Source organism: Molothrus ater, chromosome 8 (assembly GCF_012460135.2).
Source record: "Molothrus ater isolate BHLD 08-10-18 breed brown headed cowbird chromosome 8, BPBGC_Mater_1.1, whole genome shotgun sequence".
Lineage (NCBI taxonomy): Eukaryota > Metazoa > Chordata > Aves > Passeriformes > Icteridae > Molothrus > Molothrus ater.
Window position 1 is genome coordinate 33,155,074 of NC_050485.2, and position 19,676 is coordinate 33,174,749.

Consider the following 19,676-nt stretch of genomic DNA (forward strand, 5'->3'; position numbering starts at 1 on the left):
TTGACTTTTGAAAAGGAGCATCACACAGAAGGAACAGGACAAAGGGAGTTGTTGTGAGGGAAGGATCCTAAAGAAGCTGCTTCCTCCTTCCTGGCCCAGACCTTCCTGTGTGTCATCAAGGGATGGAAATCAGAATATGTCTTGGAAAAGAGAAAAGCCAGGTCTGATAGGAGCCTAAATTGAAATAAGTTTCCCAAGAGATGTTCTTTCATTCAGAAGTTTGTTAAGCAGAGATCAATAGCCATGCTCTCTCACACATCACATTTTCCACTTCTTGAACATCTACACTCATTACCTGTCCTGAAACAATAGCCCACCCAGAATTTATATTTTCCTGAGTATTTTAAGTTATTTTGCACTTATTTAATCTTCTCTCCATCGTGGGCTTTGAGGAGAACCTTCCAGATCAATGTGAGGTGTTCCATCTCATAGCAAATGTACAGAGAAAGCAATGGGGGGTAGGGCAGTGGGACAGACCTGAGAAAATTTCCACCATTCCCATACCCAGGTGCAAAGGGGATTGGAGGGGAACACTCCAAAGCAGCCCTTTCCCCATTTTCCACCAGCCTGTGTCTGTAGGGAGGCAAAGAGAGATGGAACAAATGGCTCTGTCCTTGGAACCATTTCCATCAGCCCTGGCTGGGATGATCCAGCAACAGGAAATGAACCTGTCCTTGGAACCATTTCCATCAGCCCTGGCTGGGATGATCCAGCAACAGGAAATGAACCTGAGAAGAGAAAATGCTCCCACCAGGGGCCAGTGAAAATGGATTTTATTGCAGGTATTGAGCATCCCAAAGGGAAAAGGGTATTTTGTTATTGCAGGAATTTGGCATCCCAAAGGGAAAAGGGTATTTTGTTATTGCAGGAATTTGGCATCCCAAAGGGAAAAGGGTATTTGGTTATTGCAGGAATTTGGCATCCTAAAGGGAAAATAGTATTTTGTTATTGCAGGAATTTGGCATCCCAAAGGGAAAAGGGTATTTGGTTATTGCAGGAATTGGGCATCTCAAAGGGAAAAACCAGCTGTAGGATGAGCATCTGAATGGGTGAAACTGCCCATCCTGGGAGGATTCCTGCTCCCATTAACCTCACCAGGAGGAGGAAATGGAAAGGCATCAAGGAGCACTCCCTGAGAGGGAGGGAAGAACAAATTTCCCTGCAGACAAGTTCCCTGTATGGGTCACCAGTGTGGAGCTAAAAGAGCACAGCACTCAAGGACACAGGAAAGTGGGAGAGGGGAAGTTCAACCCTTGAGTTCACAGGAAGGGAGAACACCAACTATCAAAATTTTACTTCCCTTAAGGCTGGCAAAAAAATCTCAGACATATCTGAAGTCAATATTTCAACTCCTAAGTGGGAGCTCACCCGGCTTCAAACCCCATGGAAGGCCCTGTGCTCAATTTTGATGAAGTAAAAATTTGTGTAAAAACTGCATTTCCAGAATTATTAAAGAAACAAGCGCTGCTAATTGGCAGCATTCTGCTCTGCAGGGCTAAATTGTGCTCACATTTGCAAGGGTATAAATGCAGCCCAATGCCTTGGGCTGCACCAGAATTCTTGGGTATTTATCTGCCTGGCAGGAGGAATATTTTTAGTCCTAAGAGGCCACACTTTAGGGAGATATTTGGGAAAAAAAGTGGAATACTGAAGTGGCCTCACTGGCTCAGGCCAGGTCCTTAGTTTCCAGATAATAAGATCCCAGTAAAAAGATTCACAAATATCTCTAATTTTCCTTCTTTGGCACTTGCAACTGTTAATGTACAAGACAATTTAAAAAAACGAGAGGAATATCATTACAATAGATGTATAAAAAAGAGGACAAGGTGTGTTAAATATTCCTTACTGATATGACTAGTATCAATATTAAATATATTTCAATATTAACATCTGTTTTACTAAACACTCATTTTAGTACTAAATATTCCTTATTGATAGTATCCTTATAGGAACCACCCCTGTTTCTACAGAAGGATTTATGTGATTTTCATAGCAGATATTTGAATCTCTCAAAGTTCTGTATTAACACAAATTTGTGGGGTTTTGTGCTTGACTCCATGTTAGAAAAAATACATTTTGCTAAAGTAGTAGGTGTTTAGACATTTGTATCTCACACACAACTGATGCTCATCTTGCTGGTATCTTTTAAGAATAAAACCTATAGGAAGCTGATTAAAGCATAGATCCAACAGAGTTTAAATTCTACCCTGATCCCTGGAGGTTTTTTCCCACCAAGACATAATTTCCAAGACCTCTTCAAAGACTGAAACAGAAGGACAGAAAGAAATTACAGTAATTGATGAAATCTCTTTTAAGTCAACAGCCTTAAAACATTCCCTTTTGTGCATGACCACACCAATGACTCCAGAGTGAAATTCAGAGGCCTTTCTGGCATAACTTGGATATTTCCTATTTTTGTAGACATCAGATAAGGACTTCTCAGTGCTTTTTACACTAACTTCAGCTAGATTTTTCTTTATTCCATTCATTAAATCTACCTTAAACCAATTAGCAAAGCACAGAGGCAATGCAGTGAGTACACTGAGAGCAGACTGTCTCTCTAAATGGACATGAGATTCTCTTAGTTTTGATTTTTTGGCTATTTCCAGAGTGCATTTGAGATAAGGAACATTCATTTGGCCTTTCCTTAACAGAAAAACACTTCCAGAGAGGAAAACTTTTCAGTGTTTCTTCAATAATGGTGCTCAGGGGAATATTGCTATTGGTGAGACACGTTGGGTAATTAAATACTGGAAGTGTTAATTTGAAATGGGTGAGAGGCAGCTTGACTCAAGGCATGGAGTGTGCTCCAGGAATATTTGTCACAGATTGACAGCACGGTGTGGAGATAAAGCCTAAGGCTATAAACCCAAAGCTGAAGTTTCCATTTCTGAATCAATAATCAGTGCAAACAATCAGCCACAGCTCCTCCTCAGGCACGAGCTGAATGCAGAGTTTGGTGAAAATCCAAAGAGGGGGATGTGAGAATCCCCCAAACCTTCAACCTGGAAGGTTCTGCAGGAACCCCAGTGGGGGAGCTGAGCTGCTTGGGATGAGGAATGGGATCTGCAACTCCTCGTGTCCTGAGCAACCCTGGGTGGGCACACCCCTGCTCTGACCTTGCCCTGAGCCAGCCCAAGCCCAGTGCCAGTCTGGACTGGCACATCCAGCACCCAGGACAGGGTCAGACACACCCAAGCACTCCAGGGTGAAGGAAGAATGAGCAAGGGGCTATTTAATGGCCCTCTCACCAGATGAGTTCAGAAAGTGCCCGGAAATCTCTGTCCTGAGAGCATCCCTGTGTTTATTGCCATGTGGAGCAGCTGGGTGCAGAACCAGTAACTCAGCTGAGCTGGCCCAAGCTGGAATGTTTCCTTGGGGAGATCAGAGCCCAGCCCTGCCCAGTGCCCAGCACAGAGCCCAGTGCCCAGCTCGGCTCAGAGCCCAGCTCAGCTCAGAGCCCAGTGCCCAGCCCTGCCTAGTGCCCAGCTCAGTGCCCAGCCCTGCCCAGTGCCCAGCACAGAGCCCAGTGCCCAGCTCAGCTCAGAGCTCAGTGCCCAGCCCTGTCCAGTGCCCAGCTCAGAGCCCAGTGCCCAGCTCAGCTCAGAGCCCAGCTCAGCTCACAGCCCAGCCCTGCCCAGTGCCCAGCACAGAGCCCAGTGCCCAGCTCAGAGCCCAGCTCAGCTCAGAGCCCAGTGCCCAGCCCTGCCCAGTGCCCAGCTCAGAGCCCAGTGCCCAGCTCAGCTCACAGCCAGCCTGCCCAGTGCCCAGCCTGCCAGTGCCCAGCTCAGCCCAGCCCTGCCCAGGGCCCAGCTCAGCTCAGAGCCCTGTCCCATGTCATTCTGTGTGTGACAGAGCCCTGACCAGTGCAGGATGCATTCCAGGGGGATGATTACCACCCATTGTCTCACAAGAGCTGAGTTATTTTTCTTTCCCAGACTCATTCTCCCCCACTCTCACAACTCTCTTTTGTTTGTGTCTCAGCTTGCTGTGCTTGGCCTCTGGCCACAGCCCTGATTTCTGCCCTGGTGGAGGGTGTCAGCTTTGCCTTTGAAGGAGTTCCAAGGCTGCTGTTGGGCTGACCAGCAGGGAACAGCCCTGCCCAACCCTCCCTGGCCTCTCCCACATTGATTCCCTTCTTTCCCAGAAACCTGCAGTCTTGGAAAAGGCACAGGGAGGACTGATCACAGTTCCCAGAGGAGGTTTTTAAGCAACAGATGAACTTTAGGCACACAGAGTGAGTGAACACTGGAGCTGGAAGGGACATCAGAGAACAGCCAGAGCATCCTCTTGTCCTAAGGCACATCCAGCTGTACCTGCACTGCTGGCAGATATTTGCCTCACTGGTTCTTACTGGATTCCAGTCACAGGCAGTTTAATTGGCAAATCTTACTTCAATTTAATCCTTTCAGTCCTAGTCTGAACACGGACATGGAGAACTCATTCCTCATATCCTTCAGTTTCAACAGGAACATAAAATACACCCCTGCAAGCAGTGACAGCTCACTCTGCCCAGGGTGCCTGAAATTCCAGTGTCTACAAAACACTCTTGTGCTTGGCACAGTGCCTCTGCCAGCAGCAGAGCCCCTCTTCAGTTCTGACAGGGAATCAGGGAATTTCCTGAGCTGCAAGGGACCCACCAGGATCCCTGAGTGCAGCTGCTGGCCCTGCACCCACAGAAGTGACCACAGCTTCACTGCTTTTATTTCCCACATTTCTAATCTCTTTTCTTGGAAGATCTCGCTCTGGGCACACAACAGCCTTAATGCCACCGACCTGGCAGATTTCATTTTCTCACAAGCTGAAGTGCTCCCCACTTGCAACAAAAAAGTTTGTGCAGAGTTAAAAACCTGCTCTGCACGAGACAAAGAGTTTGCAGAGAGCCTGAGAGGGCATTTCCTGCATTACTGAATTTCCTACCCACTCATCTCAGTCTTGGCTCATTTCCTACTGTGACTGATGCTCAGCTGGCAAGATGAGAGGAGGTGAAATGCTGATTTAACACTTGCAACACAGCTTGTTTGGTTCTGGATTGTTTTTTGTTTTTTTGTTTTTTTTTAATTACCCAGTTTCTTACAGCATTTTTGTCTCTCACACTGTTAACCTGGAAATAGAAAGATGCAATAGTACACCTGCTCTGATAACATTTAATTTTTTCAGCTTGAGGAGGATAACTGCAACAAGATTTAACAGGTGTTGAAAAACCTTTTGTAACTTTTTTTGTACCTTCCAATGTTCCTGAGGCACAAAATGAAGCCACAGCTGTCCCAGTGTAGCTGTGGCTTGTGCAGCTTGCCAGTCTGAGGCTGGCACTTACCCAGTGGAGGGGTTCATGATGCAGCCCCCTTTCTCAGTGGAAGCTCTGCAGCTGCAGCCCCTCTCCAGGGTGTCGTGATTCATCCCAAAGTTGTGGCCCAGCTCGTGAGCCAGCGTCACTGCTGCACCCAGAGGGTTTTCTGAGTGATCCTTCAAAACAAAACCCACAGGAGAACCAGTCAGTTCAGCACACAAACCCAACCCAAGGCACACATTCCCCCTCCAAGGTCCCATTGCCTGTCCTTTGACATGTTTTATAAGTTTAGCAGCTGAGGTTACTCTGTTGTTAAATAAACTCACTTTTAGATTCATCCTTGGGCAGAGTGGGAATTTCAGGACAGCCTTTCTGGCCATCCAGTTTTCCCATCAGCCATTTGAAACCATTGAGCAGCTGTGAACATCTCTTTATTTGGGCTTAAAATTCTGCTGTTCCAGAAATCCCCCAAACCCCCAGGTGCCAGCAGTGGCAGAGAGAGCTCAAACCAGACATGGAGTGTTGGAAAGGGCAATAATTTATGGGTGAGGATGAGTGTGGTGAGGGACAAGTGAGAAGTCCTTCATGTCAGGAGGCAAATTAAAAATGCAGCAAGAGATTTTACTCAGTCTATTTAATTTGCTTCAGACTGTTTCTTTAATATCAGAATGCCCAAGATTTCACAATCCTTTTAAAAAAACCAAGAACCATTAAAAATCTCCTTTTTAAAATGAAAGGCCAAAGCAAGCCAAAATCTTCCATGGCCTCTTATTAACCTATAAATACTCTAAATGTTGAAAGTGCCAGTTTGAAATTTTAACACTAATCCATGTTTAAATGCTGATTGTTGGGACAATAATTTCTGAGAAATTCACTGCATGATTTGATTACAGGCTGCTGATCAGAATGATGCTTTGGCTTAACCACAAGGAAGAGACCTTTCCACACTGATCATTTTCCTTGAGGGCAAAAAAAATCCACTACACTTGTAAGAAAGCTTTCCCTGAAGGCATAAACATGTAATATAAATGCATGATCCACTATTTATCAGTCAGTAAATGGAATTACTGTGTACAGCTGCCTGCTCTAGAAGCTGGCATGAATATATTCACTTTAAATAACTCCTTCAGCATCATCTGAGCCAAACTCCAGACTAAAAAGAAGTGAAGGTAAAACTGTCTAAAGCATTATCTGTGTACTAATGGAGGCCTTAATACATGACTTGGGGTAGATTTAAGAGTTTCTTCTTTCATCTGTCTGAGCTAACGTTTTTAGTAAATCATTTCTCAAGCAGCAAACAAAATTAAGAAGAGAATACAGTCATTCTGAAAAAGTCAAAATGCTCCTTCTGTAATTGGAATCAACTCAAAAGAATTTTATCTGTTTGTAAAATGTCTCTTTAAAAAAAAACAAAACAACAAAAACTGAATTTTAAAATCTTGATATAAAAATCTTGTGACAGGCAGTTTGTCCTGCACAACACTTAAATAATGAGATATCTTATCTAGATACTGCTCTGATACAGATGGGTTTATCTTTGTGCACACAGTAATTGATGGAATACTTAGAGAACTGAGTGTAATTGAACCTGATGTCACAAAAAGAGCACAACCTCTCACTCAAATGGAAAAAAAATGCAGGGCTGAAGATTAAGAAAACAGCAAAATAATTCCATGTAATGTACCACTGACTCACTGGATGATGCCTTGAAATTCAGGCTATCTGGTCAAGGCAGAGAGTCCTCACTGAGCTACAGACACCCAGCAAATTGAGCTCAGACTTTCTTTGTATTTCCAGCATCTCCCTCCTCCACTTACTGAGCAGTGATTATATTTCCCTGAATACTCTGAAGCTGTCAACTAAAACTAAAACCAAGGATTCACACAGTCCACTCCAGAAGTGGAGCAACAAATGATGTGAAATGTAATTTGGGACTTGAAAAGGCAAACAATTATTGCAGCCCATGCGGTTCTCATTACTTGCTCAGATCCACTTGGAATGCAATTTTATCAGCTTCTAGAGAGGGTTTGCAGAAGGAGGAATGTGATGCCTCAGCACAAGAGGTTATTTGAAGACAGCATAAGTGAAGATTATCAAAACAAACAGTGACATGTTCCATTTGATACTGAGACCGTTTAAGAATCACAAGGACTAAAGAAATGAATAGCAATGTGACTTTGATTTATTCCACCAGGGTCCTTCAAAGTTAACTTGAGCAGTAAAAGTCATTACCAAACACATTTCACAACCACTGAATAAGCAACCATCTACTGTTAAGGCATTATAAGCTGTTGCACAAAACATGCAGCTGCTTTCAGCTGAATTCTGCCTCATTCCACTGGGATTTCAATCAAACCCTAATCATTAAATGCTGTCACCTACAGCTCCACCAGGCAAATGCCCTGCTCTTGGTATTTTCAGTGTGCTCACTCTGTCATGGAGTCACAGAATGGTTTGAGTTGGAAGGGACCTCAAAAATCATCCAGTCCCAGCTCACTTTCCACTGTGCCAGGCTGCTCCAAGCCCTGTCCAGCACTGCCAGGGATCCAGGGGCAGCCACAGCTGCTCTGGGCACCTGTGCCAGGGCCTCACACCCTCACAGGGGACAATTTCCTCCTAATATCCCATCTAAATCTCTCCTCTGTAAGTTTAAACCCTTCTCCCTCGCCCCATCACTGTCTGCCTAGATAAAAAGTCACTTTCCTCTTCTCTCAGAAATATTTTACTTTTAAATCCATGAATTCAGTGGGCAACCTTTGGAAACAGAAGAATGAAGACTGAATCACGTCAAACACTTGCTTTAATGTCAACTTCTCTTTGGTTTTTCTGTGACACTACAGAAACTTCACAGGGAAATGAAATGATAAAGGTCTTGTTAAAGCTGCTCACACTCACATGGCTGCTCTCCCTGCTTTGAGTTCCTCTGAAAATTAATGGCAGACAGGGTGTCACCCACTGAGAGAGCTCAGCCCTATAGAAAAGAGACAGGCAGGCTCCCAGGGAGGCATGACAGAGGAATTTAGATCATAAAGTAGAGCTGACTAACTGCAGAAAGAAGCAGGAAAATCACATCAGACAAGAGTCACTCCAGATTTTGTATTCAAATGTCATTTCTGACGCAGTCTCTCATTGTCTTTTCTTCCAGAACAGGTTTTAGAGTGTGGGAGCTTTTGGTGTTGAGTGCTGGGGGTGGGATGGGTGAGAAATTGGCTGAATTATGAGGTTGGCCAAATGTTCATTTGTGCAGTGTCGAGACACCTGAGCCCTGACCTTCCCAGGCTGAGAGTGATTCATTCTTTCAGAGAGCACAGAATCTTTTATGGTGGAAAAGGCCTTTAATGTCACGGAGTCCAACCATGCCCCAGCACTGCCCCGTGTCCCCAAGTGCCACCTCCACAGGGCTTTTAAATCCCTCCAGGAGTGGGGACTCCACTCCTTCCCTGGGCATCTGTGCCAGGGTACAGGTACCAATACATATAAATGTGTTTTGTTTGTGCCTGAATCTGCCTTTGCTAACTCAGGGGATGGTTGGGCAGCTTCACTTTTGGGTTGTGGGGTGAGTGTTTGCTTCATTTGGATTTGGCTCCTTTTTAGGGGTTTGTTTAAAGAGCTGGAGAACATTTCTGGTTATTCTGTGCAAGTTTCAAATTAATTTGCACCTCAAAAGCCTAAATTCACTGAGTCTCTGGGTAAAATCCTGCTCCCCTTTATCACAGAAGCTTCAGCCTGGGCCAGGACTCTTCCACAGAGCCTGGGTTTGTCCTGGACAGATAAATCAGTCCCCTCTCTAGGAGAATGCTCTAAGGAAATTGCTGATTCTTGTTTTCTTGTTACTGGAATGAACTATTAGTAATTATTTCTCTTTAAACTGACAGCTTCCAGAGCAAAGAGAACTGACTTGGCTGTAAATTACACTGTGGAGTGTTTTAAACCTTATGCTAAAAATTAAAAGGACAAAAAGTCATCATTAAAGGCATCTCTGACTGCAGATAAAGCCAAAGCAGTGACTGCAGGGCTGAGTAAAGGGGTAAAATGGGGCTCTCTGCCTCATCTGTGCCTTTACCAAGACTTGGGGGTGCACTGGGACACTCCTACAGCTCTTTCTTCGTTTTTTTTTCCTCCTTTTCCTTTTGTACTTCTCTCTCCCAGGTACCCAGTGAATAATTGTTACAGTCAGAAATTACAGACTCAGCTTCTCAAGCTATCAAGAGCCTGAAACCTTTGTCTTTTCTACAACTTTGACACAACTTTTCCCGAATTATGTGATTTGATTGTTTAGAAGTTTAAAGCTTCTTCCCTCCGTCTTAGCACAAGCACGGCAAAACTGAAATTAAAAAAAGAAAAAAATCAGAAAGAAAGTACATCAGGACTCCTTCCAGAGATTGGATAAGATGTTTGCTTGTGTGTTCACCATGTCTTGCATCTAACAACAACAATAATGCCCTGGGAGAGACTCAGCTGGAATAAATGCTGCCATTGTTTGTTCTCTCTGTCTGGCAATGCAATAAAACCACTGCTGCAAAGATGGAAAATAAGGCCTAACACAGGAAACTCTATAAATACAGAATAAAATCAATATAATAAAAGATTCAGGATAGACTGCTGCTGCCTGTAACACAAGTATACCCAAGTGTATAACAAATACATCTTCTGGTTCTCTTCTTCACAGTACCTCAGCACCTGGTTCAATAACAATTAGAAGAATAAACTCCTTGCAAAGAGGCCCTGCTATATTTTAATGCAATATTTTGGTTGTTTTCACTATGGAAACTGTCATTTACAAGCAATCTGAACAACAGAGAGATGGAAAATGGGACAAATGGGGCTGGTTCAGGAGGCAGGAGTGCAGGGGCTGGTGTGGCGTCACCCCAGCTGGGCCAGTGAGAGTGGCTGAGAGCTTCCCCCACTTACCATGACGACCCCTCCAGACTGCTCTGCTGTGCACATGCTCATGATGGGAGCCATGCCAATGGTTGTCCCCTGGAAGTACACCCCGCTGCAGGAGGGGGAGAGGAGACACAGAGCCACCAGTCAGTGCCAGGACACCTCCCTGTCCTCTCCAGCTCTGGATTTCTGCCAGGCTCCAACACAGACCCCGTTTCTGCCCCTCGCATTGGCAGCTCTAAAGCAGTGGGAAGCCCAGGTGGGCTGTGCTGCCTCAGCTGAACTGAACCACAGTGCCCCAGCTCTGGGAATATCCATTGCATCACCCCCACTGAGCCACCCCCAATGGATCATCCCCATTGGATCACCCCCAATGGATCACCCCCAATGGATCATCCCCATTGGATCACCCCCAATGGATCACCTCAAATGGATCATCCCAACTCTCATTCGACCACCCTCACTGGATCATCCCCATTGGATGATTCTCCAATGGATCATCCCCACTGATCACTCCCATTGGATACCCCCCATTGGATCACCCCCATTGGATCACCCTCAATGGATCACCCCCACTGAGTCACCCTCACTGGATCACCTCAAATGGATCATCCCCAATGGACCACCCTCACTGGATCATCCCCATTGGATCATCCCCCAAATGGATCATACCCACTGATCACTCCCATTGGATCACCCCCACTGGATCGCCCTCAATGGATCACCCCCACTCGATCACCCTCACTGGATCATCCCCAATGGATCATCCCCACTGGATCACCCTCACTGGATCATCCCCAATAGATCATCACCACTCGATCACCCCCACTGGTCACCCCAAATGGATCAATCACTCTCATTAGGTCATCCCCACTGGATCCTCCCCACTGGATCACCCCTATTGGGTCGCCCCAAATGGATCACCCTTGTTGGGTCATCGCAAGTGGATCACCCCCACTGGATCACCTCAATGGATCACCCTCACTGGATCACCCCAATAGATCATCATCACTAGATCACCCCCATTGGATCACCTGCATTGGGTCACCCCCACTGGATCAGCCCCATTGAATCACCCTCCTCAGTTTTCACTGCTGCCACAGGACCCTTCTCCCCCTCCCTTCTCTCTGAGGTTGGGAACAGGAGCACAAGCATAGAGATGGAGCCTCTGACTCAAAGCAGGGTTATTGTAGTGCAGGGGGAGTTTATGTGCTGCTTGTGATGATGCACAGCCTTGAGTGTAATAATTTCAAACAAAGTGTTATTCTACATATAGAGCAATGAAATATCTCAGGGGGGACAGTTTGGAAAGGCTCAATTTATTCTTATTCAGGTAATGTAAGAAGTAAATAACTCCTTTTAATTACTGAGACATCAGTTGTGTTTATCTGCTCAGTATAAAGAATACTCAATTGATCAAAATAATATCTATTCAACAAAGAGATGTTCCTCTTCCCTTTTTTTTTTAAGAGTGCTTTTACTTTTATAGAACTATAGACTGGTTTGTGTTGACAAGGGACCTTTACTCAATTCCCTTATTCCAAGAAAAAGCAGCAGGGTAAAATATGTTTATGGTTTAATTTTTAAATCCTGAATGCAAATGAATTGCCTAAATTAGACAGCATTTTAAAGCATACTGAGGTCTTTTCATCAAGAAATAGGCTTCACTTAGGGTCAGAGCAGGACTGTCTTTTCCAGTGACAATTTAGACTGAGGGCAGTTTAAACTGGTTGTAAATTCACACCCTGAGCATGCAGCAGCTGAGTACCCCCAACTCCCAGCTCTACACGAGTTATAGACAGGCTCAGGACAGGCTTTGAGCCCCAGGGCTGGGAAAGGAAACTCACCTGGAGCACCTGCAGAGCGATTTTGGGTTTGATGCTTGCAGAGGGGAAAGGCAAACCCTCAGGAGCACAGATGTTCCTTCCAAGAGCTTAGCAGCTGGGGCAGAACTCAGCACAGCTATCCTGAAATCCCCAAAATCGCCCAGATCCTGGTGGTGGGTATCAAATGCAGAGCCAAGCCTACCTGATCAGCTGGGCATTGTCGTGGGCTTTCCGAGGGAGGAGCTTGAGCTTTCTCCAGTCCAGGAACTCGTGCAGGCTGGTGAAAGGGTCCTGGGAGATGGAGCACTTGTCCATGTCATTCCACACCTCCACTCCCACCAGGGCCACTCGGATGTTTAGGGGCCTGTAGAACTAAGGAGAAGAGAAAAGTAGGAAATATGTGTCTAAAAAATATTGCAGACTAGAATATTTCAACAAAAACCTAATAGTGAACCTTTCTGGTAGAGGTTAAAACAGTTTCTTCTTCAGGGCAAAACACCTGACAGGACTCAGACAAAATATTTCCAAGACTCCCAGAAAACAGTTCTGACCCAACACAATACCCATAAGGCATTCAAAGAGATCAGGGGATTTCCTGCTTCTCCCTGAACTCCCTGCCCACGTCCTTCAGCTCTGAAGGAACCCCAGGCCATGGCAGATGAGTCTCCCAGGGCTGCCCCACCCTGGATTGCACAGATCCCATTCCACAGGCAGAGGAACTGTGCTGTGGATCACAGTAACAGCTGAAAACCAGCCAGGCTCACCCAGCCTTGCACAGAGCAGATAAAACCCAGTAATTTTATCCATTCCCCACCAGCAAATGCCATTTGGCCTCAAGGGGGGAGCCAGAGCAAGATCAGCAGAGCCATGGCAACAGCTCCAGTGTGAGAGTAATGTAAGGAAGGAGTCAGGGATTGATCAAGTCCAGATTTGCCTGACAGGCTGACAAAACACCCAGTAGATCTTTGTCTTGTTTCTATGCATTCCAGTCATTTGTAGAACGCCAGCGTTTGCTGAGCATAAATTAAGCATGAAACAAAAAATAGATTACAATATGCAAAATTAATTTTGAGCAGGTAACATGGAAACACCTGTCCTCTGGCAATAAGTCAGCAAGACAATTATGGATGAGGTGGAGGTGTCTTCAGCAGCTTGTTTTTAATCAGGAATGCTTCTCCTTGAGCTACTGCCCTTGAAGTATCACTTGATAAATTCTCAGATAAATTAAGACACTCTTCAGTTATAATTTCACTACTAGAGTCCTAATATTTTCTGGCCATTCAGCCTAACAAAAATAAACTCTAATTTGTTCAAAAACCACTCTAGAGGATTCTTAGCCTTTATTGTTTCCTGTCAAGGAATTATTTCAAGACCTAAAAAATCCAGTGTATATCCCTTTCTTACTGCTTCCACTCAGCCATCAAATCTGCTTCCTTATTTTTAATTCTGCCATCTTCCTTGGATTACACATCTTATTAACTGTGTTTTCATGGGACTTTGTTGGCCTTACAACTGGACCTTCCCTTGTTGCTACAAATGACTTTGTTCTCCAAATTTCTCTTAAAAATAATCCTCTTTTTTTTCTATAGGCTGTTCTCTAGGTGATTATCCCCACCCTCTTCCCTGGTGAATAAAATCCTAGGGCTAAATTGGGCTTTTTCTTGGGAATAGATCTTTACATTCCATATGCAGCATAGCAGAGCTCATGGTTTTGTTTATCAAAAGGCAAATGAAAGGTTTAAATTTGCTTTTCCAGGAGCTTTGCTCTGAAATACTGGAGTACCAGCAAATCTGCAGGGTTAGCTCCTTCAGCATCCTACAGAAAGTGTGGGAAGGTTGGGAAAAGGGAAACAATCCTCGTATTCTTACCTTATCAACGTAGTTTGCAATTTCTATCAGCCTCTGCTTAATTTTTTCCACATCTTTGCCTTGTCTCTGAAACTTGGAATGTAAAGGATCAATGGACCAGCAGCACAAATGTCACAGAGTTTCCCCCCAAGAGCCAGCACATCAGGGATCTTTGGGAATTAGGGGGCAGCCAAAATCCACCAGCAGACTCCTGCTGGATCCACAGTCTGCCCCAAAAGAAACCCAGACTGTGGGACAGGATTTTGGTTGTCGTGGAAAGATTTTAAAATCTCCAAGTGTTACATAGGGGTCTTTTCAGGACTGATGTTTTGGGAAATAGTTCTTCTCTTAGCAGGTCTTGCAAAGAGTGATTGCAATTGTCTGAGTAGCAGTGTTCAAGGAGACCAGAAAAAAATTTTAAAAGGCAGCAAAATAATTTAAGCCAGGATTCAGATCTTTGCCATTCAGCTCACTGGAACATTTTTACAGCCAGTGCTGGTACTTTGAAGCTCCCTTTGCAACACCTCAGGAAGGCAGTCGTGCTCCATGGAATGTGATGGCCAAGCACTGCTCCAGAAACCCTGACAGCCCCACTGAGGGCACTGGGAATGGCAGTGAGGACTTAACTTGCTCAAGGAATGAATATTTATTTGCCTCTTCTTCCATACTGACACGGTTATTTCAGAGTCAAACTCCTTCTGAGGTATTGTAAGGAATTTCACACCTGAGTATCGCTGCTGTCCTATCTTAATAATTCCTTCCTTGCTCAGCCCTAATTAGGGAGGATGGTTTACCTCAGAAAACATCATATTATTGTCATCATATTGTCTGAAGCACCTCATTTGCAGCACCATGGTAACTGAGCTGAGCTGCCCCTTTGCTGCTCACATAAGTTTTTATTTTGCAGTTCCTTACCTCGCGATTATCCGCCACAATAACGAGCTCCACGTACTTCGTTGTCTTCAGAGTCTCCCTCTTGTACTGTCAAAAAAACCATGAAAGTCTTATTTTGTTTTCAGCCCTGATACAACAAAGTGCTTGCAAGAGGAAATACACAGTGTCTCAGGTTTCCTACATTTTACTACGATTTTACTACACACAGATTTGTAGTGCCTTCCTCCTCCTCATGGAAGTTTTCCTTACAAAACCTCTCAGGGTTTGATCACAGAAAGCAGGAGATTGGTGTAAAGTCTCTCTCAACCTTTCAGCTTTCTGCAGTTGAAACATTTGAGTTATCTTTCCTCACAGGAGAATATCCCCTCCAGCAGAAAGACCTCTGCTATTTCCAAGGCACTTTTAAAGGAGAGATGAGGTAACTTCTAACAAACATTTCACATGATAGACAAACTGGTTACTAAGAAAAATGAGAGAGAAAGGGATATTGAGTGAAGCAGAGAAGAGGTCAAGCAGTCAACTGATAAATTATGTAGGAAGAAAAACCCAAAAATAAAAAAAGCAGAACCAACTGTTGGTGTCTGGGGAAGCAAATTAATACTTGAAAAATGGAAGGCACACATTTAATTCTGTATCTGCAAATTCATATAAAATGCAGGTCTAAAAGAATCACAATGCTTTACTGAAAAAACAAAATCAGTGAAGAAATTATTTTGTAAGAGTACAAACCATGTCACAGCTCCTTTGTTACCCTAAATTTCAGTGACCTATTAGTGCCTGTAGAGTTCTGTGATTTACAGCAGCAGCAGCAGCATCTATCCTATCATTCCTTCCTTGTGTCTGGACCAGGACATTTAGGGAAAAGAGGTCTCAGCAGAGTATCTGATCTTCCTGCCAGAACTTAGAAGGCTTAAACAGATGTCTGACCTACAACTGACCATGATGTCTTGAGCTGCAGCAAAGCTCTTTAACCTAAAACATGACTAAAGCTTTCCAAGGAAAACTGCTCCAAGGCAAACTGAGAGATCCCCTAAGCACAGCCAGAGCTGGACAACTCCTTCCAGCCAGATTTCACAAAGTTTTCTTCACATTATCAAACTGTTCCTCTTCACTCTCTGCAGATTGATGATTTGATGTTTTGCAAGAATTAGAGGAAAAGTGAGCGATGCAATCTTTAGTATCTGACTTTCACCCTAATATTTAATAGTGCTGCAAACTCCAATAAGTTGAAAAAAAAAGTTTAATTTGGACCATATTTATGGATGGAGAGAGGAGTAAAAGCTGCTGTTAATGAACTAAACATCAAGGATGCAAACACTTGACAGGATTACACTTTTTAGGGGCTCTGGCAAATGAGCTGAGGTAGATTCTTTTAAAACTTCTGGCACTGGGGTGTGATGCCACTCAGACACCAGTGAGGTGCCACAAAAGGTAAATGGCCATGTGGCTGCTGTTTGTGATGGAATTGATCTCTCAGACACTGAAACTCTCCCATCCTGAAATTTATTATGAGGTCCTAAAGAGATGCATCTCCAAGGAGCCTCTCATCCTCCTCCAAGAGAAGAAGAAAAGATGATACAGGAAAATCTGAGTTCAAAGGAGCAAGGAGAGCTCTGTTACATCAGTCAATTTAAAACATTTCCCTCTCACCAAGAGTAAAACTGTTTGGACTGGAGTGAGCTGGAGAGAAATTGGCTAGCAGGCATAAAAATCACATCAGCCTCTGGTGACTGACTTGCATAACAAATCTGTTCCTGAGATTTGCCCAAAGGCTATGTGAACTCCTAGGATACAATACTTATTTATGAAATATACCTAATTATGGCTTCTTTCAGCTTGCTCTCTGCAGCCAGCTGCATCACTGCACAGCCCCTTTGCTGGGTTAATCCTTCAGAACTGAAATGAGGAGTCGATGACACAGCCGTGAGAGCTGGGGGACAATGGGCTTTGTTCCTCTGACCATGGTCTCTCTCCTCTGCTTCTTCCCCACCTGATCCCATCCCAAACCTGCTGCCCCACCCCTTCCTCAGCCTTCCCTGCCTGGCAATTGGCATGGCTTGGGTGGACACTGCAGTGGTGCAGCCTCTCTTTCCTCATGATCTAAAAAATCCCCTGCCTGCTCCTGGTCACCGCCATCACCAAAATGGCTTTTTTTCCTTGTGGCTACAGAGAAAATTCCCTACTGCAGGGAGTGTCCTACACACCAGACATTCTTCAGGGTCCTGTCTCAATGGAGCTCAGCTGGAAAATGCTCCTTGGTGCAATTTGAGGGTCCAGTGAGTCAGGAAATGACCCAGCACTCACAGAGACCCCGCTCCAGCAGGGCACAGGCTGTCAGTGACAGCCTCTGCATCTCCTGCTCTGCTCCACTGCAGCTCCTCTTTGGGTCTGGGGAGCTGAGGCTGCTGCTTGTGCCATCCTTCACCTGTGCTCACATCTAACAGAGCCCTTGGTGATGCACTGATCTCACTTTTCAGCTCTGCTCAATAAGAATTTCGTGTAGGAGGTTGAGTGGAGAGTCAGCAGATAAAACCAAACAAAAATCTTCCCCCAGACCTGTCAAGAAGCCAAATATTTTAATCATCCCCATGAACCTTAGACCAGATTTCTGCTTAATTCTGTCACCCAGTGTGACTTGGAGCAGCTTCATGTCTCCCCACTTTGCAGGTCATCTTTATTTGATGTGCCCACTGACAGACTGCTTAATGACAACACTGAAATATGAAAACTCACTGCACACATGACATTTGACAGCTTTCAAAATTCCTACATTAGAAGCTTAACCAACTTACTCATTAAATATATTGTACCTATCCATATGATGTGACTGCTGACAGGTTTTATAATTATGTCCAGTGAACCACAGCAAAAATATTTTTCAGATATTTAAAGTGAAATTTGAGATGTAGTTGAAGCCAGCAGCAAAATGGAAGATCCATAAGGGTAATAATAAAATGGCTTTGGTTGTGTCAGTTTGCTACATGCACACATTTTACTTCTGCATTACACTGACTACTTCAGTGGAATTCAAAGTCACAAAGAATTTGGGGAAAACTTAATAAAGTTGTATTTCCAATGTTTTCCACCCACACACATGCTTTTAGAAATACACTTAATTCTTATAAAGTAACATGCAAAGGCTAATGCTCTGGATGCAATATTCCTAAAAATGCAAAATAAATTAATTCCATTGCATAATTCTATCTAGAGATGTCACTTAGGTTGCTTTTCTTAACAATGGACCTGAGGCAAAGCCTGAGTCATACATGCAAGTACAAATCCCCATATGTGACATTCAATAACTGCTAATGGCAGATTTGTATCATTCTATAATTCCTAACCCAGCCTTTTCTACAACCCTTGTCCAATATGCAGAGGAATTTGTTACAGCATTTCCTCTTCCTAGTTTTTGGCTCATTTAATTTTCTAATTTCCATTAGCTAGATGAATCTCACATGAAGTACATTTCTGCCAACATCACAGCAACTCCAATAATACAGCTGTAAAATAATATGCTGAGAATTTGTTTTGTCTGCATAAGAGACTTTGCTACTAAAAGACAGAGGTTCCAAACCTGGTATTAGCAAAGTATCCCAGCTATCATGTTCTCTTTCATCTTGGGAGGGCAAGAACTTTTCCAGACATCGCTCAGTATTCTCAGGGAGCCTCGAATTCTGGTTCTAACCATACAAGAACCAGAATATACAACCATAATATGAACCCATAAACTTTTCTGTGTTGAAAAGGAAGTGAAAAGCAAGCTATGCATGGAGAGTCCAGGAAAAGTAATAAAGCTTTAACAAATAATTTCATCTGCACTTCAGCAGACGGCACCGAGGGAAGGCGGTGGTGTGGGTTAAGGTTTTGCTCAGTGGAGACCCTTGTGGTGAGCAGCAATATGGAAAAGCTGCCAAGCAGACACAGAAAAGCACATGAGCCACCTACCCTGGCAGCTGGAGGATGCTGTGATGTGGCAGTGGCAGCAGCCCCCATGGCAGGGATGTCCAGCTGGTGGCCACAGGAGCCCGGGGCTGCTCTCAGGTTCTCCGCTTGGTAGATCTTGTGTTCCCTTGTAGCACCTTCCAATGGCTCCAGAATGTAGCTTTTGTTTCCAAACACAATAATTCCCCTGGGACACAGGAGAGCAGAGTGAGACACGTGGTTTTCAGGAGCTTGTCTACACCAGAGTTACACCAAGTTTAATAATGATGGAGTATGAGAAAGCAAAACACTGATTTACAGTGTCACAGGCGAGCGGAGCAGGAAACATCAAAGCTGTACATTTGTCATTGCAGCACACACTATACTTTAAAAGAACCAATGGCTCACAGAAATCTGTCTCTTCTGAAGTGCTGCACTGCAGAGCAAAATGATATTTGTGCTTTATTTGTTTTCCATTCTCCCAGTGATGCATTGCCGATGCCGCCGGAGCCGCGGCAAACGAAAGAAAAAGAGAAAGACTTTGGGAAGGAGGTACAGTGGGAAAACATCCATTCCAGTCTGCAGCTCCATTAGAGCTGCTAAAGCAAACCCTGCCAGATCAAAGAGGCCTCGTGGTGTCAGCATGGATTATTAAATATTGCACAGCAGGGCAGCAGAGGGAAGCTCAGACACGGGAAGAGCGCGTTCCTGTTTCGCTCATTTTACTGCCCAAAAGAATAATTTTGACAGCAATGCCACCTGCTCCCTGAGGAACTCACAGATCTGGCACTGAAAGCTCTCTTGCTGAGCTCTTTAAGCTACAGCCTGTAAGAGGAAAGGAAGAGGGTCCTTGTGCTGGGTCCTGCCCAGATGCCACAGCAAAGCAAGGGTGACAAAAGGGTGAATATGTGACAGGCTGGGAGAGCTGGGGGTGCTCACCTGGACAGGAGAAGGCTCCAGGGAGAGCTCAGAGCCCCTGGCAGGGCCTAAAGGGGCTCTAGGAGAGCTGGAGA

General features: G+C 44.5%; 1 protein-coding gene across 1 annotated transcript in view; it reads right to left on the minus strand.

The window, feature by feature from the left end:
- ADAM12 (ADAM metallopeptidase domain 12) overlaps positions 1–19,676 on the minus strand; it is a 189,065-nt gene that overhangs the window by 47,193 nt on the left and 122,196 nt on the right. The window contains exons 6-11 of the mRNA XM_036386247.2: positions 18,688–18,871; positions 14,764–14,829; positions 13,870–13,941; positions 12,203–12,372; positions 10,202–10,286; positions 5,318–5,466 (exon numbers count right to left, since the gene is read on the minus strand). Of these exons, the coding sequence (XP_036242140.2) occupies positions 5,318–5,466; positions 10,202–10,286; positions 12,203–12,372; positions 13,870–13,941; positions 14,764–14,829; positions 18,688–18,871 (726 nt within the window). The remainder of the gene's footprint in view (positions 1–5,317; positions 5,467–10,201; positions 10,287–12,202; positions 12,373–13,869; positions 13,942–14,763; positions 14,830–18,687; positions 18,872–19,676) is intronic.